The sequence below is a fragment of the Heterocephalus glaber genome, unplaced genomic scaffold (genome assembly GCF_053883595.1).
Source record: "Heterocephalus glaber isolate CG9 unplaced genomic scaffold, H.glaber_assembly_v1.0 deba00000818, whole genome shotgun sequence".
NCBI lineage: Eukaryota > Metazoa > Chordata > Mammalia > Rodentia > Bathyergidae > Heterocephalus > Heterocephalus glaber.
Window position 1 is genome coordinate 1,510,570 of NW_028258164.1, and position 22,663 is coordinate 1,533,232.

The window sequence follows — 22,663 nt, forward strand, 5'->3', positions numbered from 1 at the left end:
TACCCTGCTGAAACTCAGAGTTCTGTTACTAAAAAGGACAATATTAAAATGGATACTAGGGGACAGTTATCTATTAGACATGTTTTTACTAATACTAGGTGCCTTATATTTTTGAAAGGAGCCATAGGACACAAAAGAATTTTAAGTTCATAACATACTCTTGCTTGATTTAAATATTGTTGAATTTAGAAAAGACTTGAAAAATTCAGTGCAGTTGTCACTGCCTGTGTTACATTTCAGCAACACCTCAGGTAGCTACCATAGATGTTTAGTAGCCATAGGTTTCTAGTTAACTGAATTAATCACATTTCACTGTGAAATGTACAAAGCAAATTACTTCTGTAACTTCAGAATTTTACAAAGGGTGTTGGCTTTACTTCCATTATACTGGTTTTGACATAGCTTGTTTGAAATTTTAACTAGATTAAGAAATAATTTTATGTGGTTTTGAAGTATCTTTCAAAGTGTATGGTAACTTGTGATTATTTAATGAAAATTTGTTTCAATTTCTAACTAATAATCATGCTTAATGGAAGATAAATCTATAATTATTTAAATAGTATTTTCCTCTTTTCCATATGTACATTTGCATTTTTAAAATGTGTAATAGGACCTGGAATCCCAAGAACAAGATGAACACAAAGAAGCACGGATTCTAAACCCAATTGTGGAAAAAGAAGAAAAACATTTTAAAGATCAAGGACTCCATATTGTAAAACAGGGGGTTGAGAAGCTAGAGGATGGTAAGAGAAAAATTTGCATGAGCAAGTAATGAGTTCTTTCAATGAGTTAGGGTCCCTTAATATCTTCTAGCAGAACTAAATTGGAAATCTGGAATAAGAAAAGGTTGATGTGCTGGTAGGGAATGGTATATCAAGAGTCACAAACACTTGAATGAAGTTACTGAAGGAAGAAAAAAGTTGAAGACAGCTGTTTTGGGAGTGAGGGAATAAAGGAAAAACTACCTTCAGAAAATGTAGATGAAGCAGGATTCAGATGAAAGAAAAAGACATTCTTTATGTTTTAACTAAGATGTGATGAAGAAACAAGTGAAAATCACCTCTCTTGGCTTGAAATTGAGAATCTCTAGTCCCTAGATTAGTTTAAGCAAAAAAAAAAAAAAAAATGAATTATGAGGTCCTGAATATTTTCCTATAGTTTTTCTTTGATTTTAATTTATAAAATCTTAATGTGTGGAAAGTTAGTGGACCAACTCATATTAGTTCAGGCACTGAAAATAAAGTTCAGGAATAAGTTCATTTTCATCTGGATAAAATGTTGTAAAGGTGTAAGCAGGAGGGATCCAGATTAGTCTTTTTGAATGTATTCCATTAGTTGTGTAGTATCTTGCTTACAGAAAAACCTTTTTTATTTTTTTGAGCTGAACTTCATGGAACATAAAGTCATGACTCCATTGTTACTTACATTTGTATGTATATACACAGCATGGTTGTTGACATAAACTACATATACATCACTGTTGGCCATTCGACAGAGCAAGATGCTTTCCCATGTTAAAGTACAGAATAGAAAATTCAGTATTGTGGTCAAGTCCATCTCGATAACAAGAAAAGGAATAAAATAGCAGAAGACTGTTACTCACCTTTGTCCTTCAGATTGATGTTTTATCCTCCAGGAGTCTATATGGAATGATCTCTGACATCAGTGAGAATGTAGGCCATTTATTAAAATTATCAGATTTGTAGTGTTCTTATATATTAAATATTTTCATTTGGAAATAACTTCAAAATTAGAGAAAACTGGCAAGAATAATAAACTATTTCAGAGTGAATTGTATACCTCATGCTTATCCCTTAAATACTTCTGTGTATTTCTTCCAAACAAGGACATTCTCGTACATCATTCTAATGTAGTTTTCCACCTCAGGAAATTTAGCTGATAATAAAACATTCATTTAATCTATTGTCCATATTTTGATTCTGTCAGTGGGGGGCACAATATAGTATTTCATAAATTGTGTTTAATGGTCATATCTCTTCAGCTTTTATTCTAGAGCAGCTTCTTTTTGTGAGATTAACATTTACTTTTAAAAGAATATTCTTCATTTGGGCTTTGTCTGAACTTCTGTCTTATTGCCTGTGCTATCAGAAATAAGTGATGTATCTTAAGAATATGACACCAAAGGCCTTATTTTTAAAAGTAAATGACTTTATCCCACCAACCACCATGAAATATACAGAATTATAAAAATAGCCTTCCCTATCCATACCTTGAAGAACAAAATGTTTTCTATTAATGTGAATCCTGAATTCAGTATACATTAAGTATATTATTCCCTAATCCCAAATATCTAATAAAGGGATAAAATTTTATGGTTATTCATCTTCACTGTACTAATACCCAAATTACTGCTTTATAAAAGATGGTAATTTAATTTTCCTATTTAAAAATATTACCTGCTATAAAAATCTCATTTTCAAAATTTGATTTCATACAGAATGGGAAAGAGAAGAATTTGATAAAAAGCAAAAAGAAAAGACATCTTTACTTGAGAAAGAAGAAAAGCCAGAACTGGAAACTGGAAGGTACCAAATGGGAATGTATCACATTCAAAATATTGATAAATTGGAAGAAGAACGACTCAAGACTGAAATGCTGCTTGCTAAACTGAATGAGATCGACAGAGAGTTCCAAGATCCCTGTAATCTAAAATACCCTACTTTGCCATTAATACCTGATTTGGAATCAAAACTGCACTCAGAGAAAAGCTCCAAAACATACATGTTCTCTGAATTCTCAGAGAAATTTTCTAATGGGCATCATTTGCAAGACATCAGTTTTTTACCTCCAAAGGGAGAGGGCCAGAATCCAGGAAATGTTAGAAGTCCAGCCTCTCCAGATGAGTTTTCATTTGGTAGCTATGTGCCTTCATTTGCAAAAACATCAGGGAAGTCAAATCTATTTAGGCAAAAAAGTGGCCTTGGTGATTTTCCAAAAACCAATGTGGATACTCTTAATAAAGACAGTATAGATTTAACTACAAGAAAAGAGAAAAAAGCCAACCTGATGGAACAGCTGTTTGGTACCTGTGGCAGCAGTACCATCTCCTCTAAAAGCAGTGACCCAAATTCTCTGGCTACCAGCAAAGGAGACTTTGATCCTCTAAGTTTTCTCCCTAGCGATAAGGGTAAAAGCAGTAGAGATAGAGAACGTGATGAAGATGAAGACTTTTTCCTTGGTGAAGGAAGAAATTTTAATCCAAATAGACAGCGATTAAAACATGCAAATAACAAAACAGCAGTAAAAGTGGTTGATTCTGTAGAAGATGACATTGAAGAAGTAGCACTAAGATGACTGACTAGAGTTTACATTTTTCTCTGATTGTAAATATTAAAATATTTTATATAATATTTATTATAAAAATGAAACTTTTTAATGTAAAAATGTCCTTAATAAAGAATGATTTTTAGTAGCTCAGTTAAAAAGAAACAGAGCAGATCCACACTACATATAGCTAGTTTGCCAAGAATTGAGGTGGCTTTTTTTTTTTTGGAATGAAGCAAAACATACAGATTGTATTAGTCAGCTTTGCTGGAACACAGTACCCAACATCCACAACCTAGAGGAGAAGGTTTAAGTTGGCTTGTGGCTCACAGTTCAGGGGACTCAGTCCAAGATCAGATAACTCTAAGGTAGAAGGGTGTAGTAAAGTAAAGCAGCTTAAGTCACAGCAGCCAGGAAGCAGAGCAAGGAGATGACTCCAGAAGGGAAGGAGTGGGAGACCAGATATAGACCCCAAGGTCACACTTCCATGACCCACCCAGATATCAAAAGAGTTGGACTTACCAATCCCCTGGGCAGTTGACAAGCCAGTCAGACATAATCACCATAGAGACATCTCATTTCATTGTGACCTTTTAGTTTCTAATACTTTTAAGCCAGCTGATGGGGAGGCTTTACTTCAGAGGAAGTCACATTTATTTCCTACCTTTATTCCAATTTAATTTGGAAATTTTAATACGTATGTTTAAGAGTTGAATTTTCCTTCACACCAAAGACAACAATAGGGTAACACTATTGGATGTACAGGACTGATTCTAAAGCAACTTTGGATAAAAGTTTTAGAATGGAGCTTCTGCCTTGCTGAATAAGGTGGATAAATTTCTGTTGAAATGCATTGGTTTTCTTTTTGATGTCTATAGTTCACCTCAGTTACAGAGGAGTAGGCTGGGTGTGCTTGTTCTTTGAGGATCAATAATAACACTACCATTCAAGGGGAAAACACTATTAAAATGAAGAGTGGAGGAAATAGTATATCCAGAAGAATAAAAACTTTAGACTGGCACTTAATCTAAACTGAGTGTTTTTTTCAAGAATTCACTATATATTTGTTCATTGTATGATTTCTAATGCCAAGCATACATACTGATAAGAGGAAAGAGTCCTTAGAAGTGCTTATTCATGAATATCACTTCATGACTTTGATAAGACTTATTTGGCTAGGTCTTTAAAAAGTTACTTGTTATTATTGGAAACATCTCCCAAAAGTGCTAAACTGTATTAAAATTTTTTTCTTAGATATTTTTATATATAATATTTACTGTTATAAATCATTCTAATATATATAAAACTATTATTTGTACTGCAGTTCTTTATAAAATATGTAATGTTTCATTTATAACATAATTTTTGATCAAAACTATTTTGTAAAGTTTTATTTTAAATGCTTCAATAAAACTATAGAAAAGCTTTTATTCAGGATATTTTAATTAGTCTCTTGCTTTTTTCTATCTGATGATGTCTTTATCCAGATGCAACAGATAGAATTATTAAAAGCTAAAATTAAGTTATAGGCTTAAAAGCATTATGATGCTAAGTATTAAAATTAGATTTAAATGTACAGATTTTTTTATGAACCTTAGAGAGTGAATCATTTTTTCTAAAGTCAATTTAAATTTATTTGTACTCAACTCATTAATAAAAATTTTAAAATACTATGACTCTTTATTTGAATAATACCTGGTTTTCTTAGAAGAATGTATTGGAAACGGGATCTGCAAGCTTAATTTTTATTTCATTATTCACCTTTTCTCTGTCCAGTATTCTTAGTTGAATTAAATGAATTGCCCTAAATCAGGTTAGTATGCTAGTCTTATCAGATAATTATAGTTTTAATTAATCCTTTCACCCTTAGTAGCTATCATAATGGTACATAATGCTTGTAATAAAAAAGTGAGAAAGATTAAAATGAGTCATAGAATAAACACAAACTTATTTCATGACTCAGTTTTTCTGATCATCATCTTCATGTTCAGCCACACAGCCTGACACACTGGTTCCCTCTCTGGTATGTAACCCCCACCCCACTGCCTCTTTGCTGGTAGGTAGAGAATGCAAATCTGCCTGAAAAGGGCAAAAGGAAATTTGTATCCTAGTGACAGTATGAATTTTTAGGATTAAAAGAAGTACCATAAATTGTTAAGACCTTTAAAAGCTTTTTTCCTGCTACACAATATCTACCCTTCTCCCAATAAAGTTCTCTTTCATATCATTTGCAAGTGCTTTGTTCTTATTAAAAGCCCAAGTCCCTGCTCTCAGAGTAGATGGCTCCATCCCTGCCCTCTCATCCCTGTTCCCTGTGTACCCTAACTATGGCTTCCTCAGCTTGTACTGACCTTTCAGAATACTTCTTATACTTGTTATGAGCAGATGATTTAGCTCAGTGGTTTCGCCGCCTGCTGAGCAGATGAAAGGTAGTGCTTAGGTTCATGCTTGGTAGGATGCCTGGCATAAGCACTCAATAATCATTGCAACTATACCATGGCTAATTATGACTCTGTTTCAAGAAATAATTGATAAAGTAGAGAGAAGGTATGTGTGTGTGTATATATATCTCTCTATGTATATCATATATATATGATACATTGACAACACTTTCTAAAAGACAAGCAGAAAAAGTTTCTAAACCTCCATATTACCATAAAATAGCTGTACAAAAACTTGTGCCTCTTAGAGCTTCACTTTCAGTACAGTATTCAGTATTAAATGTGCTGTGAAATTGATGAGCTTTTCCACAGAAGAGTAGAGAAACTCCACTTCGGGCGGATTTTCTGAAGACAGGTTCAGTGACACAAGGAGAGGTGAGAAGCTGACAGCAACAAGAAAACAAAATCCAGAAAACAGAGCTTCACAGTTCCATAATGTGATAATTCTTACCCTACCTGCTGTGTGTCCTCAGTGAAGCTGCAAACTTCTCCATGCCTCCTGTTATGTAAGACCAGGCTGATGGGAGATCCCACCTCATGGTAGTCCACACATTTAATTAGTTCATACACCAAGAATGAACAGGAAGCACTTATATCAGTGGCTTTGTTTTTCTGGGAAAAAAAAAGGGAGAGGGCAGTCATACTTGTTGGCAGTTGCTGGTTTTCAATGTTTTGCCTCATTTATTCTCACAAAGCTTCCAAGTATCTGATACTTTGTAACTCTTTTACAGTTGAAGCTGATATATTACATTACAGTGCATAAGTTGTAGAAAAAAGCAGTATATGTGTATGTGTATGTGTATATACTTAATGGTCTGGGCAAGAGGTTTCTGTTCTGGAGATTTAAGAAATTTTAAAATTATATATAGGGAATATTTTAAATAAAAGTAAAACATTACTAAGTGTTTAAATTTCTCAAAATACATTGCTCAGCATCTGTGAAGACAGATGTATATAAATAAGAATTTGCATGTACACCCAAAGGGAGTGTTTATTTACATACAAAGTCCATTATGTTTTCCTAAGTTTAGATTGTGTTTGCAGTACAAAGTTTCCATATGTCTTTCTTTGGCTTCCTGAATTTTCATGTCTATTACAAAATCACAAAAACCAATAAAACATATCTTGAACAAACCTGTTTCTGTGGATTCTGTTTGTATGGTGCCAAGTATGGGTCCACATAGAATTGTAATGTGAATGTGGTGGTCATTGTGAGAAATACTTCTAAATATGTGCTCAAGTATATTTCTCCAGGGCTAAGTTTCCATAAAATATATCACCACTGGAGAGTATACATTTGCAGGCCAATGAAAATGTAGTAGAGTTGCAGATTTTGAAAATATTTATAAAACTGAGATTACCCCAGTGTAATTTTGGCCTGGGGACTAGCAATCTCCTAGAGTAATATATTCATTCTGACACCTCCGCTGGATTCATAACTTTATCAATCTCCTTACTATTCTGCATTATTTATAAACATTCTCTACAAATTCCTCATTTAGTGAGGAAATTCTTTCTTTCTTACCAGTATTTCTCATTTTCAGCTGTACCTTAATTTCTGTTTCTAAGTATCTTTTTGATTAACTGCAAAGTTTGATGGAGTCCAGCAGCATAATTAAATCAGGGTACATTGTCAGTTGGGTTTTTCCTTCACTGCTGAGAGGTTGCTAGGATACCCTTAAAGATACAATTCTCTTGATTAACTGCAAAAGCTAGATTGCCCAAGTAATATTTTTATTCATTCATAGAAATACAGGTCAGGGTTGCATTTAAATTTACCACATGATGATTGCTATATATCTCTGAAAGCTATTCATGTTACAGAAATGTGTTTAAGTATGTAACAAATAATTTGTTTTGAATAATAATTTAGTGGATAAGAATCAGTCATCTTTATTTTAGAAAAAGCATTTCTTTGGGTTGCTCAATGTATATGGATTTGAAGCTGAAGATTCTGAATTTTAAATTGCCACTGGGAAATACATCTTCATTGTGTCTCTAGCTCAGCCGAAATCCTATTGTGATTGCTATGTTATTATTTGTGTTTGACTCCAAAATTGCATAGAAATTGGAACCATTGGTTGATTTAATAAAATAAAATTAAAAAGCTTACAATGCAAAATAGAACTTCATCTGTAATAGTTTGATTTGATGTGCACAGTTGTTTCAAGGTTAAGGACTGGCAAAGGGCTTTGCTGGTGTTTCTTCTAACAATTATGTTATGGCTAATGAAAGTGAAAATAACTGTGTCTGAATCTGCTCACTGCCCATGACACAGTCATCCATTTGTCTATTTGCTCATTCATTTAACAAGGGCATGCGCACATGTGTGTGTGTGGGGGGGGAGCAATCACTAGAAGTCATAAAAGGATTTTTAGATAACACGGTCACAAGATTTTCATTTTGGACCAGTTGCTTCCATACTAATGTGGAAGACAGATTGAACCATTCAGGAATTGCAAATAAGAAACAACAAAGAATCAGCAGGACTAGACTACATAAATGAATTGTAGAGTTATTTACAAGACAGAATTGACAGCCTTTGGTAATCAGTCAATTGGACATGAGAGAGGGACAGAGGTGAGGCCCCTGTACCCAGAGAGATGACCATGACACCGAAATGGGGATTCTGGGAGGTGGGAAGTGATGAGCAGCTGCATCTGAAAACATGTTGAGTTTGTTGTGGGACCTCCGTACATACCTGCCCAGCAAACAGAAGAAAAATCCATACCAGAGGTACTGATATGGGACTCAATCACACATGTAAAGAATTTATAGCCATGTGTCTGCACAAGGTTACTGGATGTGTAAAAAGCATGAATATAAACAAGGCAATAATAACAAATATATCACATCAAACAGCTTCCATTTTGGACATGATTTCCTTAAATACATTTCTCACTTTTAATTCTGAGTTTCATAATACATGAATTGTACAATTAATGAAGCTTCTGAGTCTATCTTTTCTTCTTTTAAATAGGAGAGGCTATCAGTTTTTGAACTTTTAGGAACAATTATTTTCAAAAAGCTTTGATCCTTAATTATTTGCCTCTGCTAAATTTTATAAAAGCGATAAGACATTTTGAGTTGTTTTTCTGTTGTTACAGAAGAGACAGACTCATTGAGGAAGTAGACAATTCAGATAAGCATAAGAATGTAAAATTAACATTTAATTCTATCAACCAATTTGAAGTACCTTTTGGTGTGTATACGTATGCATGTGTGTGTGTGTGTGTGTGCATGAGCATGTTCCTGTATTTCTGGACTTTATATCCTGTTCTAATCTTTCTAATCTTCTTTTGCTGTGCCAAAACCACAGATCTCAAAATTGTATCTTTTTTTAATTAAACACATTGCCTAGTTAATATATTGCATGGTTCAATAACCAAGTTTATACAAAATGGTACACAGTAAATTATTTCTTTCCCATTTCAAGGGAAATCTAAACAGTTAAAAATGCACATATGTACAATTAAACTGTTTTCACTGGTTTCTTGAGAATCCTTCCACAGCTTTTGGAAATAGATTATGAAAATTCTTATTCTTCCTCTTTGGTAAATGAGTAGCAGCATGCTTTATACATTATGTTGTACCTTGATTTTTCACTTAATATATTTCTCGTAGTGGCAGGTAGTTTTGTGCATCAATTTGACTCATCATGGTACTCAGTTACTTAAACGTTAATTGAGGGGAGAATGTCACGGGAAGTTCGAGAGAGAGTTTGGCATGATATCTACAAGCCAAGGATTGCTAGAAAACACCAGGAGCTAAGAGAAAAGAGGGAAGAGATCTTTCCCAAGACCTTTAAAGGGCATGTGCCCCATCAATGGCTTGATTTAAAACTTCTAGTGTCTAGAACTGTGAAGGTATAAATTTCTGTTGTTTTAAAACCACCTAGTTTGTAATAGTTAAGGCACCCTTAGGAAATCAATATGAAAGAAACCAGCCTGCTAGGAATGCCTCAGCTGAAGAGCTGAATGGAGATTAAAGAAAAGAGACAGAGATAATTTTTTGTTTTGTTTTTTGGTACTGGGGATCGAACTCAGGTCCTTCCGCTGTGAGGCAGGCACCAGAACCACTGAGCTAAATCCCTAGCCCAAGAGAGAGATAATTTTGAAAGAGGGGCCAGAGGGCTCTTGCCTCTAGTGGATAAAGAGCCCTGAGCATTTGGCTCACCTTGCTTTTATTCAACTTAGACTAGAGAGAAAGCAATTAGGTTAATAGAAAATTCATCTGTTTCTCATTATTTGCAAAGTGTACAGGTAAGTATTTCTCTAAACTAGATCTCAGCTGTTGTTGACTTATGCTGGAACTTGCAGTGTGCCAACATACTGGCATATTGCCAAAGGAGGATCAGCTTGCTGTTCCCTCCTTCGTGTCCGTGGGAAAGGTCAATTGGGCCTCCATTCTTATGTCTAGTTTCCTGCACCAATACAATGGTCTTTTCATATCATTGTATAGAAACCATTTTTGCTTTTAAAAATAGCTTCATGATATCTCATTTTCATGAACACACCAGAATTTATTTACCAGTTTTCTGTTGATGGGCATCAATCTCAGGTATTACAGATAATGCTTAGTTGTATGGCTCTGTACGTCACCTACATATAAGCTCATCTGTAGGACCAATTCCTGGAAGTGAAATTGATGGGGCAGAGTTATATCCTTTTTTTAAGACACTACAAGATTATCTTCCATAATTTTAACCACTTTACATGCTCATCAGTGTATTTTACTCTTCTATTAGTCCTATCAGTATTGGTAAGGAAATCTACATTTTACTTACTAAATGTGAGACTGTATTTAAGAGCCATACATTTCTGAACTGCCTGTTCATATACTTTCCCCATTTTTCTATTAAGTTATTAATCTTTATTTCCAGGCTTGATTATTAGATTAGTTATTTATCTGTAATGTGACTTACAAACTCCCCCAACTTGTCCCTTGTCTTTTGATTTCACTTATTTTTTTTTTCACCACACATTTGTTTTAATCTTTATGTAAAAGTTATCAGTCAATCATTCTAAGGTTATTCAAGAATTTGTTTTCATCTAACACTTTCCTAGTTTTCATTTTCTACTGACTTTTTATATACAGTGAGATATGGTTTTAATTTATTTTTCAAATGGCTATCCAATTGTCCTAACATTATTTATTAAAAAGTCCATTTTCAAGTTGCATCTGAAATTCCACCTTTATCATATACTAAGTTACTATAAGCATTTGGGTCTATTATTGAATATGTATTCAGTTCCATTAGTTGCTTGTCTATTCATGAGCCTTTTACCACCCTACTTTAAAATCATAAAATATATTTTAGATCTAGTAGCACTAGACTCTGACCTCATTACTCTCAAGTCCTTCTCTGAGTTTTCATACATACATGTACACACATATGCACTTTAAGAACTTTAGAATGATTTTGTCCATCTTTTAAAATAACTTTGATATTTGCCTTAAAAATATATTAAATTGATGCCTTTATAATATTTGGCCCAAGAATATAGTATATGGTTTTATTGGTTTAATTCTTCAGTAAAATTTTAAAGTTGTGCTATTGTTTTTGCATAGTCTTACACTTTTCTTGGTAAATTTATTCCTAGGCTTTTAATCTTTTTTGTTACCATCACAAATGTGGTCTTTTATCATCTTTTATGTTGTGTCTATTTGTATGTATAAAAATTATTTAAGTTTTTCAAGTATGTAATCATTTTGATAATGATAGTTTTAACTTCTCATTTCCATTTGACATCTCTCATTTCTTTCTCTTGGCTAATTGTATCAGCTCCTTCCTCCAGCACAATGTTATAATACGTTATAATTATCTTGCACGTAATTTTATTAGAAATGCCTCCCTTTAAGCACAATTTTAACTTTTGGGAATATACATCTTTTCTCATTTTACTTCAATGTAATGGTTGCTCAATTATTTTTTAAATGTTTTTTGGTGACTATACATAGAATTCTATATTTGTCTCTTTAGGTCTAATAATGTGAATTATATTAATAAAATGTGTTTCTTCTTGTATGTTCTGTAATTTTTGCAGAGCATTCAAGTGTTACTTGATGCACAAAAGAATTATAATTATAGCGTCACTGTGAGTTGTGACTTAAGAAAAGTATTTTTATGCATTATTTACTGCTTTTTAGTCTGAATTCCACCTTTTTAATCTTAAAATCTTGACCCTATCTTTATTTTGAAGGTCATTTGCCTACTATTTATTTTTAACCTTTCCAGATCAGCAGTTTAAAAAATGCCTTTGTTTTCTCTGCCTGTGTATAGGTACTTTATTGATGTTAAGAAAGGTCTGCATGTTTTATTCTAGTGCCTTCTATTATTTTGGACAGTACAGTTTCTATTAGTTCCCTATCCAGCAGTGTTAAAAATTAGACTTTTTCCTCTAACAGATTTTTATTGAGAATATTATCTTTCTTGTTCTTTATCTTTGTATTATTGAATGTTATTATATTTCTACTACTTGGTTCCTTGGCTTTAGATGACATTTTTCAACTCTAAACTATTACAGATGAGGCAATTAATTTCTTCTCCTTTCCCTTCTCAATTTTTATGAGTTTTGTAATTTCCATAAAACCAAGACAAAACATTTGCACTCTGCTTTGATACCCTAGTCTGCGTTTACTTGAGCCTGAATTCTGTAGTTAAATATAGTCAGTGCTGATGGACAATCCAGCAACATCCCCAGACATCCCTCGAAATGGAGTCCGCCTTGCCATCTGATTAGTGAACTGGGCTCTGGATACCGCTCAGAAGGGCTGCTTCCCAAGACGTGGCTTGGAAAGGGATTTGAGTCTGAGACAAGAGCTTGTGTACAAGCTGTGAGTTGATTTGAGAAGTGATTCCAGAAAGTGGGAATGAGGGGCCACAGAGCATGAAACAGGAAAGAGGGAACTCCAACACATGGATGCATTAGTGAGATCGTTGTGATGAGATAGAGCCTGATCTCGCAAGAGCATTCTGAGGACTCTCCTAAAGGTGCCAGGGAAGTGTCATCCCTGCAGACAGGGAAGTATTTATTCACTGACTCCCAGTCTCACATGAACCTCCTGTATTTCCTGGCAGAGAATCTGAGAATACTGGGCATGACTCACCTTTGAAGTGAGCTTGTATCTGCAAAACACACATAATCTATGTGCCATGGAGATAGCTGGATCAGAAGTGAGACCAAGAGCTGCTATCTGATACAATTTAATTACCTGAAATTGTGATTTTAATTTCCCCTTTGACCAAAGGGTTACGATTGCTTGATATTTCTGATTCATTTTAAATTATATTTTACTGCTGTATCATATTGTTAATTTCTGATTTTAGTTTTACAATCTGAATATGGCAAACAGAATTGTCACTGTTGAGGATTTATTGTGATTCTATTTAAAGCTCAGAATCTGATGACGTGTTTTAAATTTTTTCATGAACACATGAAAGCATGAGTATCTTTTGCAGAGAATAAATTTCAATGTTATTTTCTCTCAAACTCCTTTTTGTTCATATACTTCCTATTTTGCTCTTCATCCCTTTGTTCATTTAAGGATTAGGAGTGTTAGAATGTGATTTTATCAATTTCTTCTTATATATGATTGTAATGTATTTTCATTACAGTTAATGGCCCCTATTTTGGAGGCCTGGAGGTTGTTAATTATCCACAGCTTTCTATTTTCACTTTATAAACTAATTGAAAAAGATACTTGGAAATCAGATGGGGATGCTAAATGGAATTGGAAAATTTAGCTTGGATTTCTAGCCAAAGTAGATTTTCTACTACACACATTAGGTGCATAAATGGAAGTAGCTAGGATTGGAAAAGGCAGTAGCCCCAGAATTTCTAAGTAGTGGTTGGAAGTGTGTGCTAGGGAGAAGAGCTTGAAGCTGTGTCTGTACAGCAAATGCACAGTTTACTGCTCACTTGAAAGCTGTGGTTGGGGAGGAACTGAATTTCTCCAAAGCCAGATATTAATTTGACCATTCTGTGACACACAGGGAGGTCTCTTCGCAGGACCCATGTTTTCAAGTAGGTGACTCTGAGAGCCAGAGGGGAGTCTATGAATGCGCAATGATGTGTTTCTGACTTGATTGATCAAGTACAGTGCCCTGAGTGCTACAGGGAGTGCTCTGCAGGCTGTGGGGGAAGGGGGTCCACATCTTTCCCCCTTGTCAGGATTGCATCATTTTAGCAACATGAAAACTTCCCCCTTAATCTAAAGAATTGCTTTTGCCTTGAGTTATATTTTATGGCTAATATCAAGATTCTCTACTTATTACTGATTTGCATTTCTCATATTTTTATCCATCCCTTGATTTATTTTATGCTTTATCTATTTTTAATAGATTCTCATGAAAATACAGATTTCTTTAAAAGCCAATATGTGATTTTATATCTATAATTATCACTGTTGTTTTTAATAGTGGCTATCTAATATTAAGATTTCTTGATTTTTTTTTTCCTCTATTAGGTTTTCTTTTTCTATTGATTTGAAAAGTATTAATCCTAATACTTTTATAGTATCTTGGCTAAATATTTATTTCCTAAGTGTTTCTATCAGGGTAAAAAATGAACCAAATCTGTTGACCTCCTCAGTATACAACATAAAAATGAGCATGCATACTTTATTTACTATCCTTTTCGTACATCTTAGTTTTGGTTGAAATATTATAGGATTTAAAATCCTTGTTTCCAGCAGCACAAACCCTAGATCCAGCCACCTCTGAAAAGACCCACTACAGCTACATGAGGCTTTCGGAGGAACATCTAGATACAAGCCATAACCCCAGATTTTGTAGAATCTGGATTCCAGGGTCTGCAGAAAAGGCCTAGCCTCTTATTCCGCTTCTCAAAAAGACACAGAAGGCTCAGACTCACCTCCTCACTTGGGGTCCAAAGGCCAACTCTGCCTTCCAGGAGCTAAAACAAGCACTGCTCAAGGCCCCCACAATAGGGGTCTGCAACCATGAAAATTATACTCTCTTTTTGACAGAGAGATGGGGGTCCTCACCTAATCGCTGTGCCCAGTCCCCAGCCTGTAGCTTATCTAAGCAAAGAATTGGATCCAGTAACTAAGTAATCAGGCTGCCTGCAAGCACTGGCTACTACAGGAATCTTAGTAGTTGAAGCTGTAAACTCACTCAAGGGTGGGCTCTTACTTTAAAGTCTCCTCATGACACTGGGAGGCTCCTTAAGGAACCAATCTATCCTTGGGTCTCAGACACTCAGATTTTAAAATACAAGGTCCTCCTACTAGAGGGTCCTGTCAAGGCCTCAACCTGGCCACTCTTCCTGCCTGATCCCTGGGAACTAACTGAACACCAGCATTGTGGGGGCCCTGGCCAGAGGTATGCATGAGACTGATGTGCAGAGATAAGGGAACTTTTGGGGCCAAAAGCCAAAAACCTCCCAGAATGCATAGTTAAAGTTTAAAAGATAGCCTACAGGGCCAAAGGCTACGTAAGATCAAAACACATTGTCTTTCAGTATATATGCTCTGGCCCTTGTCTTCCTCATACGCCAATTTGTTAATTAGATTGGCAGTCATGTAGCAGATCACCCTGTCTTTATCTTGCCCTTCCCCTGCCCCCTACATAAATTCCTGCATAAGTGTCCATTGCTTATCAATAAAAAGCCACAGAAGCTTCAGATTGGGGCTTTTTTCCTGAGATCGTTTCATGCTGAGGGGTCTTGGTTAAGGCAGCCCCTCTGGGCCCTCTCAGAGGTTAAACTGCACATGGACTCCAACCAGTCTCATCCTTTGCACTGCACCATGGTAATGAAATGTGACACTGCATGATTGTGCTGATCCTAATCTAACTCAACAGTTGAGGCAAGGGTTATTTGATCAGGCTCTTAAGGACCCTGAGGTTGAGATGTTTACAGATGGAATCTCCTTCATTCGAAAGGGAGTTAGGAGAGCTGAATATGTGATAGTAGAACTCTCAGAGGTACTATGTCATGTTCCCTGGCCCTGGGCAGCAGCACCTAGAAGACAGAACTCAGGCTCTTACTCAAGCTCTCTGGTTGGCTAAGGGCAAATGAGTTAACATCTATACTGACTCTATGTATGCTATTCATTTGATGCCTGCCCATGCTGCTATTTGGAAAGAGCAAGGCCTGTTAAACTCAAGAGGATCTCCTATAAAACATGCTCCAGGAATCTTGCAACTGGTAGAGGCTGTACACTTGCCTCTTGAGGTAGCAGCTGTTATGCCCAGGACATCAAAAAGGACAAGACTCTATTACCATGGGAAATAAAAGGGCTGACAAAGAGGCCAAAGCAGCTGCTTCCCAACACCTTGAATACCCTGTTTTGTGGTCAGCCATTTTGTTGCACAGTACCCCACCTGAGTACACTAAGAGGAGCAGCATGCCCAAGATCAGGGATGGATTTTAAATTCTGATGGGTGGTAGGCCACTTCTGCCTGATGTCTCTTCCTGCCTAGCTGCCTAGTCTGGAAGGTGGTCAAAGGCATCCATGACACCTGTCATTTGGGACAAAAGAATACCTTCACCCTGGTCAAAAAGGCTTTTCAGGTAAAAGAACTAGACACTGTAGGTCATTAAGAGTTGTGAGACCCACCTAAAAACAAACTCTCAGAATGCCCATTTATAGCCACTGGGGGACTAATACCAGGATGCTTATCCCAGAGAGGATCGGCAACTTGATTTTACTCACATTCCAGGAGGCCAAGACAACCAGTTCCTCCTAGTCCTGGTTGACGCACACACACAGGATGTATAGAGGCCTATCCTACCAGGTCAGAGAAGGCAAGAGAGATAATTAAGGTCCTTGTCCATGAGATCATTCCACAGTTTGGGATTCCTCATAGCTTCCAGAGTGATAATGGCCTTGTCTTTCATTCTGAGGTCACTCAAGACATCTCCAAGGCCTTTGCCATTGACTACCTATAGGCCACAATCATCTGGACAGGTACTATGGTCTAATGGGATATTCAAAAGGTACTTGATTAAGCTGGCACAAGAATGTGAGGCCTCTTGGAAATAGCTCCTACCTGTGGCCCTTATATGGGCCAGAAATTTCCCCGGGCTTTAGGAATAGTCACCCTTTGAGCTCTTATGTGGGGAACTGTTCCTTAGGAATGGCATCCTAGTGGATGAGGAAACTGAGGGAGATTTGAGGCAAGTGAGATTCTTAGTCTACTTCAGCAAATCCTATCAGCCTTGAGAAAGACAAACCCTGGACCTACTCCACCTAGTGAGCCTCTCTTTTGTCCAGGAACCCTGACACTAGTAAAAGTCCTAGACACACAGGACATGACCAAACTCCAACGAGAGAGTCCCTACACAGTGATCCCTTTCATCCCTACTGCTGTTAAGGTGATGGGACAGGACACCTGGATTCACCATTTCCAGGTGAAATGGTGGACTGCTTCTGGAGGCCTGGAGAGTGACACCCCACCACTGCAGCCCAAAGTAACATCTAAATCCTAGTATACCTGTGAACCTGTGGAGGATCTCAGACTTCTTTTCAAAAGACAGTAAGATAAATGACTCCATTGCTGTCTTTTCTTTGTGCTGGAAGTGCCCATTGACCAGGAGGGTTTAAGATGCCCCTTGCTGTGGCTGCTTTTGTGGACTATTATCTCTCTCCTTATAGTGTTACAGTTCTCTTGTCAACTCCCATATAGCTGGAATGCTGTTGATTGTCCTGACCCTGACTCTGATCTCTACACCACTGGCAGGGACCCAGTCACTATTGGGTAACAATTCCTTAATATGGCTGGCTGAGGCACTGGCCACAGGGTATAGGGAACCAGCTCTGCCTCTTGGCCTCTAACCTGACAGATCCAGTCAGTTAAAGACCCAGGAGAAATATTTCTCACCTGCAAGTCCTTGAACTTTTCTAATCCTCTATTAGACCTTACAATTTTTCCTCCTCCACAGAGATTAAGGGGAGTAAATGTCAAAACCTACCTATGAAAGGGAGCCACACCCCTTTAAGAAGTGGAAAGGAATTAGCCTCCACATCACAGCAAGCACCTGAGCTGACAGTCTGTGGTTTGACCTTTGACTGCTGCTTATACTGTCCCACCTAAACTCCTCTTTAAGTAGGTTACTTCTCCCCTCAAAACTAGCCCACCAAACCCAACCCCTTAGTGATCAGTCCAATAATCAATCAAGTAGTGACCCTCCAAAGCAGAGAGTGGGGATGGGATTCCAACTCTATATGAACAGCACTGCTGGCCTGCACTCAGTGGTGACCCAGCGCTGGTGCCCCCACTCTCCAGAGTGGCTTTGTACAGCTTCTTGCAATAACATTTTTGCTTTGCACTGGTCTTCTCTTCAATTTCCACTTTCTCTTTTGACATCAAAGAGAGAGCCAAACCTGACAAGGGTGAATCTGGGGACCCTCAGCCCCCTGGCCTCCCAGATGCAGCACCCCCAAAGTCAATATGATCACAAAAAGTCAGCATTTTGAATCTGCTCAGGACCTTGAGCAGCCACAGCAGGAGAACTAAAGACACTCAAGAAAGAGGACTTCTAGAACTGCTTCAGAACATGGCAAGAATGATGAAGTAAGTATGTTCAAAGCAAGAAGGAGAATTTTGAGGGGTATTATAATAGTGATGTGTCTTTTACTGTGGTAAATTTAAAAAATTTAAGCATTTGCCACATTTTGATCACCCTTTCTAATACTAAATTCTCCAGCCAGAGGCATTCCTGTCTGGCAATTTTTTCCCCTCTATTTTATTGGTACATTTTATATGTAATGATAACATCCCACATAGGGAATTTGTATCTATACATGATATATCTTGCTGCTTTTTTCATCCTGTTCCTCTCTCCTCCTTTCAACCCCTCTTCCCTCTGCATTTACAAAAGTTTTGTTTCCATTTTTTCCTTCTATTCTTTTTTTCTTGTCTCTTCTTTCCTTTCCCTCTCCCCTCTCCTTTGTTCCCAGTCTCATTTGGACATTTTTTTTCCCGTTTCCCAATATCTATTGTACATTTTACACTTATTTACACTTTTGGTTTCTCACACCAGAGAAAACATGAGATACTGGAACATGTATATCCAATTTATTTTACTTAAGAGTATGATCTAAAAGTGCATCCATTTAGTTATAAATGTCTCCAGCTTATCCTTTTATGTGGCAGAGTAGTACTCCATTGTATTTTTTTTTTTTTAAACCCACATCTTCTTTATCCATTCATCAGTTGATGGGCATTTGGGTACTTTCCAAGATTTAGCTATTACAAACTGTGCTGCTATAAACATGAATTTGTATACATCACTGTGGTATGATGATGTTAATTCTTTCAGGAAGATACCAAGAAGGGGAATAGCTGGGTCTAATGGAACCTCTAGTTTTAGGGTTTTTGAGGAATCTCCATACTGATTTCCACAGTGGTTGCGCCAGTCTGCACTCCCACCAACAGTGGAAAAGGGTTCCTTTTTACTCACAGCCCTGTCAGTATTTGCTATTGATTGTTTTCTTGATAATAGCCATTCTTTCTGGAATGAGATAGAATCTCAGCATTGTTTTAATTTGCATTTCTCAAATAGCCAGTGATGTTGAACAATTTTTTCATGTATTTATTCATATATTTGCTCATATATTTCCATTTCTACTTCATCTGAGAAATGTCTATTCATTTCAGATGCCCATTTTTGGACTGGGTCTTTTAATTTTGAGGGTATGATTTTTTTGAATTCTTTGTATATTCTAGATATTAGTGCTTTGTTTTAGGAACAGCTGGAAAATTTTTTTCTCACATTGTGGGTTGTCCCTTCACTCTGTTGGTGCTTTCTCTTGATGTGCAGAAGCTTTTTAATAAGTGGAGATCCCAGTTGCAGATTCTTTATGATAAGTTCCTGTATGATACGGGTTTTGTTCATAAAGTCCTTGCCTACACTAATGTCTTCAAGAGTTCTATGTATTCTATCTTCCAACATATATAGTGTTTCTGTTTTAATATTTAGATCTTTGATCCATTTCAATTTTAGTTTAATGCATGGTGAAAGATATGGCTCTAGTTTTAATTTTGGGCATGTGGAAAGCCAGTTTTTCCAGCACCATTAAAGAGGCTATCTTTCTTCCAGTGAAGGTATTTGGCTCCTTTGGCAAAGATAAGGTATCTGAGTGTGTCTGGAGTTGGTTCTGTATCTTCTAATCTGTTCCACTTATCCTCAGGTCTGTTTTTTGTTTTGTTTTGTTTTTGCAGGTACCATGCTGTTTTTATCACAGTAGCTTTGAAGTATAATTTGAAGGCAGGGATTGTCATGGCCTAGACATGCCTTTGTTGCCCAGAATTGCTTTTGCTATTTCAGGTCTCTTCTGGTTCCAAATGAATTTTAGGATTGTTTTCTATAATTCTCTGAGATATGCTATTGGTATTTTGATCAGGGTTGCATGAAATCTGTATAACAATTTTGGAAGTATGGGCATTTTTACCACATTGGTTCTTCCTACCCAAGAACAAGGTATATCTTTCCATTTTCTGATATCCTCTTTGATCTCCTTTTGCAAAGTATTGTAATTTTCAATGAAAGGTCTTTTACTTTTTTCATTAGATTGATTCCTATTTCATTTTGGGGGATGCTATTGTGAAAGTTGTGGTTTCCCTAATTTCTTTCTCAGTGAGTTTGTGTACAGAAATGCTATTGATTTTTTTTTATAGCAAAACATTTATTGGTACATTTTAGGCATACATAATGATAACACTCATCATTGGGAACTTGCACCTGTACATGGTATATCCTGCCCTTTTTCCCCATTCCTCCCTCCATTTTGTAACTGTATTGTACACAGTATTGTACACAATATTGAAATATAGCACAAATAAACTGACTTTCACCTTGATGACACATTTATCCCATTTAAATGAGTAGTCAAATACAAAAATGCAAAACTGGTGAGGAATTTTTCTTGATTCTTATTTTTTTCTCCTTCTCTCCCTTCCCCTCCTCCACCCTTCCCTATTTGCAAAGACTTTGCTTCCATTTTTTTCCTTTTCTCATATTTTTCCCTTTTTTCCTTTCCCCTACCCCTCCCACTTCCCCTGAACCTTTAGACCTTTTCTTCTTGTTACACAATATCAATTATACATTTTTAAAATTACAATATCAAGATCTAGGAGACATTACCACAGATTTTACAGAATTTAATGCTATTGATTTTTGAGTGTTGAATTTGTATCCAGTTATACTACTAAATTTGGTTATTAAATCTAGAAATCTTTTGGTGGAGCTTTTGGGGTCTTCTATGTAGAGTATCATGTCATCAGCAAATAATGATAATATAACTTCTTCCTTTCCTATCCTTATTTCTTTTATTTCTTTTTTTTGTTCAATTGCACTGGTTAATGTTTCCAGAACTCTAATGAATAGGAGTGGTGATAGTGGATATCCTTGTCTTGTTTCTGATTTTAGAGAAAGCTTTCAGTTTTTTGTCCATTTAGTATGATGTTGGCTGTTTATCATAGATGGCTTTTATCACGTTGAGATAAAGACTATGTGGTTTTTATCATAAGTGGATGCTGGATTTTATCAAATGTTTTTTCTGCATCTATTGAGATGATCATGTGGTTTTTATCCTTGGCTCTGTTAATACGGTGTATTACTTGTATTGATTTGCATATGTTGAACCATCCCTGCATCCGTGGGATGAATCCTACTTGGTCATGGAATGTAGTCTTCTTGATGATTTGCTGCATTCTGTTTGCCAGTATCTTATTGAGGATTTTTGTGTCTATGTTCATTAGGAAGACTGGCTTCTAGTTCTCTTTTTTGGTTGGGTCCTTCTCTGGTTTTGGTATCAGTGTAATGCTTGCTTCCAGGAATGAATTTGGGAATATTGCTTCCCTTTCAATTTCATTAAAGAGTTTGAGAAGCATCAACATAAAAGCTTCTCTAAATTTCTTGTAGAATTCAGCAGTGAATCCATCAGGGCCTGGAGTTTTCTTTGCTGGTAGATTTTAAATTACATCTTTAATTTCATTGACTGACATTGTTTCGTTTTTGCACGTACCATGCCTGTCTTTTAGCAAGTACCATGCTGGTTTAGAGTTTTTATATCTTCTTGATTCATCTTGATAATTCATATGTATCTAGGAACCTGTCTATTTCTTGTTTTCCATCTTATTAAAATACAGGTTCTCAAAGTAGTTATTAAGGATTTTCTGGATTTCTGCAGGATCTGTTGTAATTTCACCCTTTTCTTTCCTAACAGCATGGATTTGAGTCTTTCCTTTTCTTTTTTGATAAGGTTGACAAAGGGTTTATCAATTTTATTTAATCTTTCAAAGAACTAGCTCTTCTATTCATTGATGCTTTGTATTGTTTTCTTAGTCTCCATTGCATTAATTTCTCCTCTGATCTTTATGATTTCTTCCCTCATACAAGCTTTGAGCTTGACTTGCTCTTCTTTTTCTAAAAGATTGTTGTTCAAAATTACGTTGTTTATTTGAACTTGCTCAATTTTTCTAGTGTGGGGATTCACCATTATAAATTTCCCTCATAGGACTGCTTGTGTCTCATAAGTTCTAGTGTGTTGTATTGGCATTATTGTTTAATTGTAGAAACTGTATAATTCTTTAATTTCATCTATGACCCATTGGTTGTTCAAGATGGTTTTAATTTCTATATGTTTAAGTTCTTGTGGATTCTTTTGCCAATGATTTCCAATTTCAATGCACTATGATCTAATAACATACATGGGATAATTTTAATTCCTTTGCACTTACTTAAGCATGTTTTATGGGCTAGTATGTGGTCTATTTTGGAGAATGTCCCATGTACAGAGAAGAATGTGTATTCCGATGTTGTGGAGTGGAACACTCTGTAGACATCTACTAAAAGTAGACAAAAAAAGTTTGGTTCAGTTTTTTTTAAAATTCTTTTATTAGTACATTTTAGGTCTACAATATGTTTACATTTATCATTGGGTGCTTGTACCTGTACGTGATGTAT

The 22,663-nt window shown here is 36.1% G+C and overlaps 1 protein-coding gene and 1 long non-coding RNA gene across 2 annotated transcripts in view; one reads left to right on the forward strand and one right to left on the reverse strand.

Moving 5' to 3' along the window:
• Positions 1-5,512, forward strand: part of Lca5 (lebercilin LCA5) — a 40,979-nt gene extending 35,467 nt beyond the window's left edge. The window contains exons 6-7 of the mRNA XM_004863975.4: positions 611-743; positions 2,459-5,512. Of these exons, the coding sequence (XP_004864032.1) occupies positions 611-743; positions 2,459-3,315 (990 nt within the window). The 3' untranslated portion in view covers positions 3,316-5,512. The remainder of the gene's footprint in view (positions 1-610; positions 744-2,458) is intronic.
• Positions 1-22,663, reverse strand: part of LOC147828926 (uncharacterized) — a 214,815-nt gene that overhangs the window by 1,464 nt on the left and 190,688 nt on the right. The window contains exon 5 of the long non-coding RNA XR_015449934.1: positions 6,183-6,338. This is a non-coding gene — a long non-coding RNA (uncharacterized LOC147828926). The remainder of the gene's footprint in view (positions 1-6,182; positions 6,339-22,663) is intronic.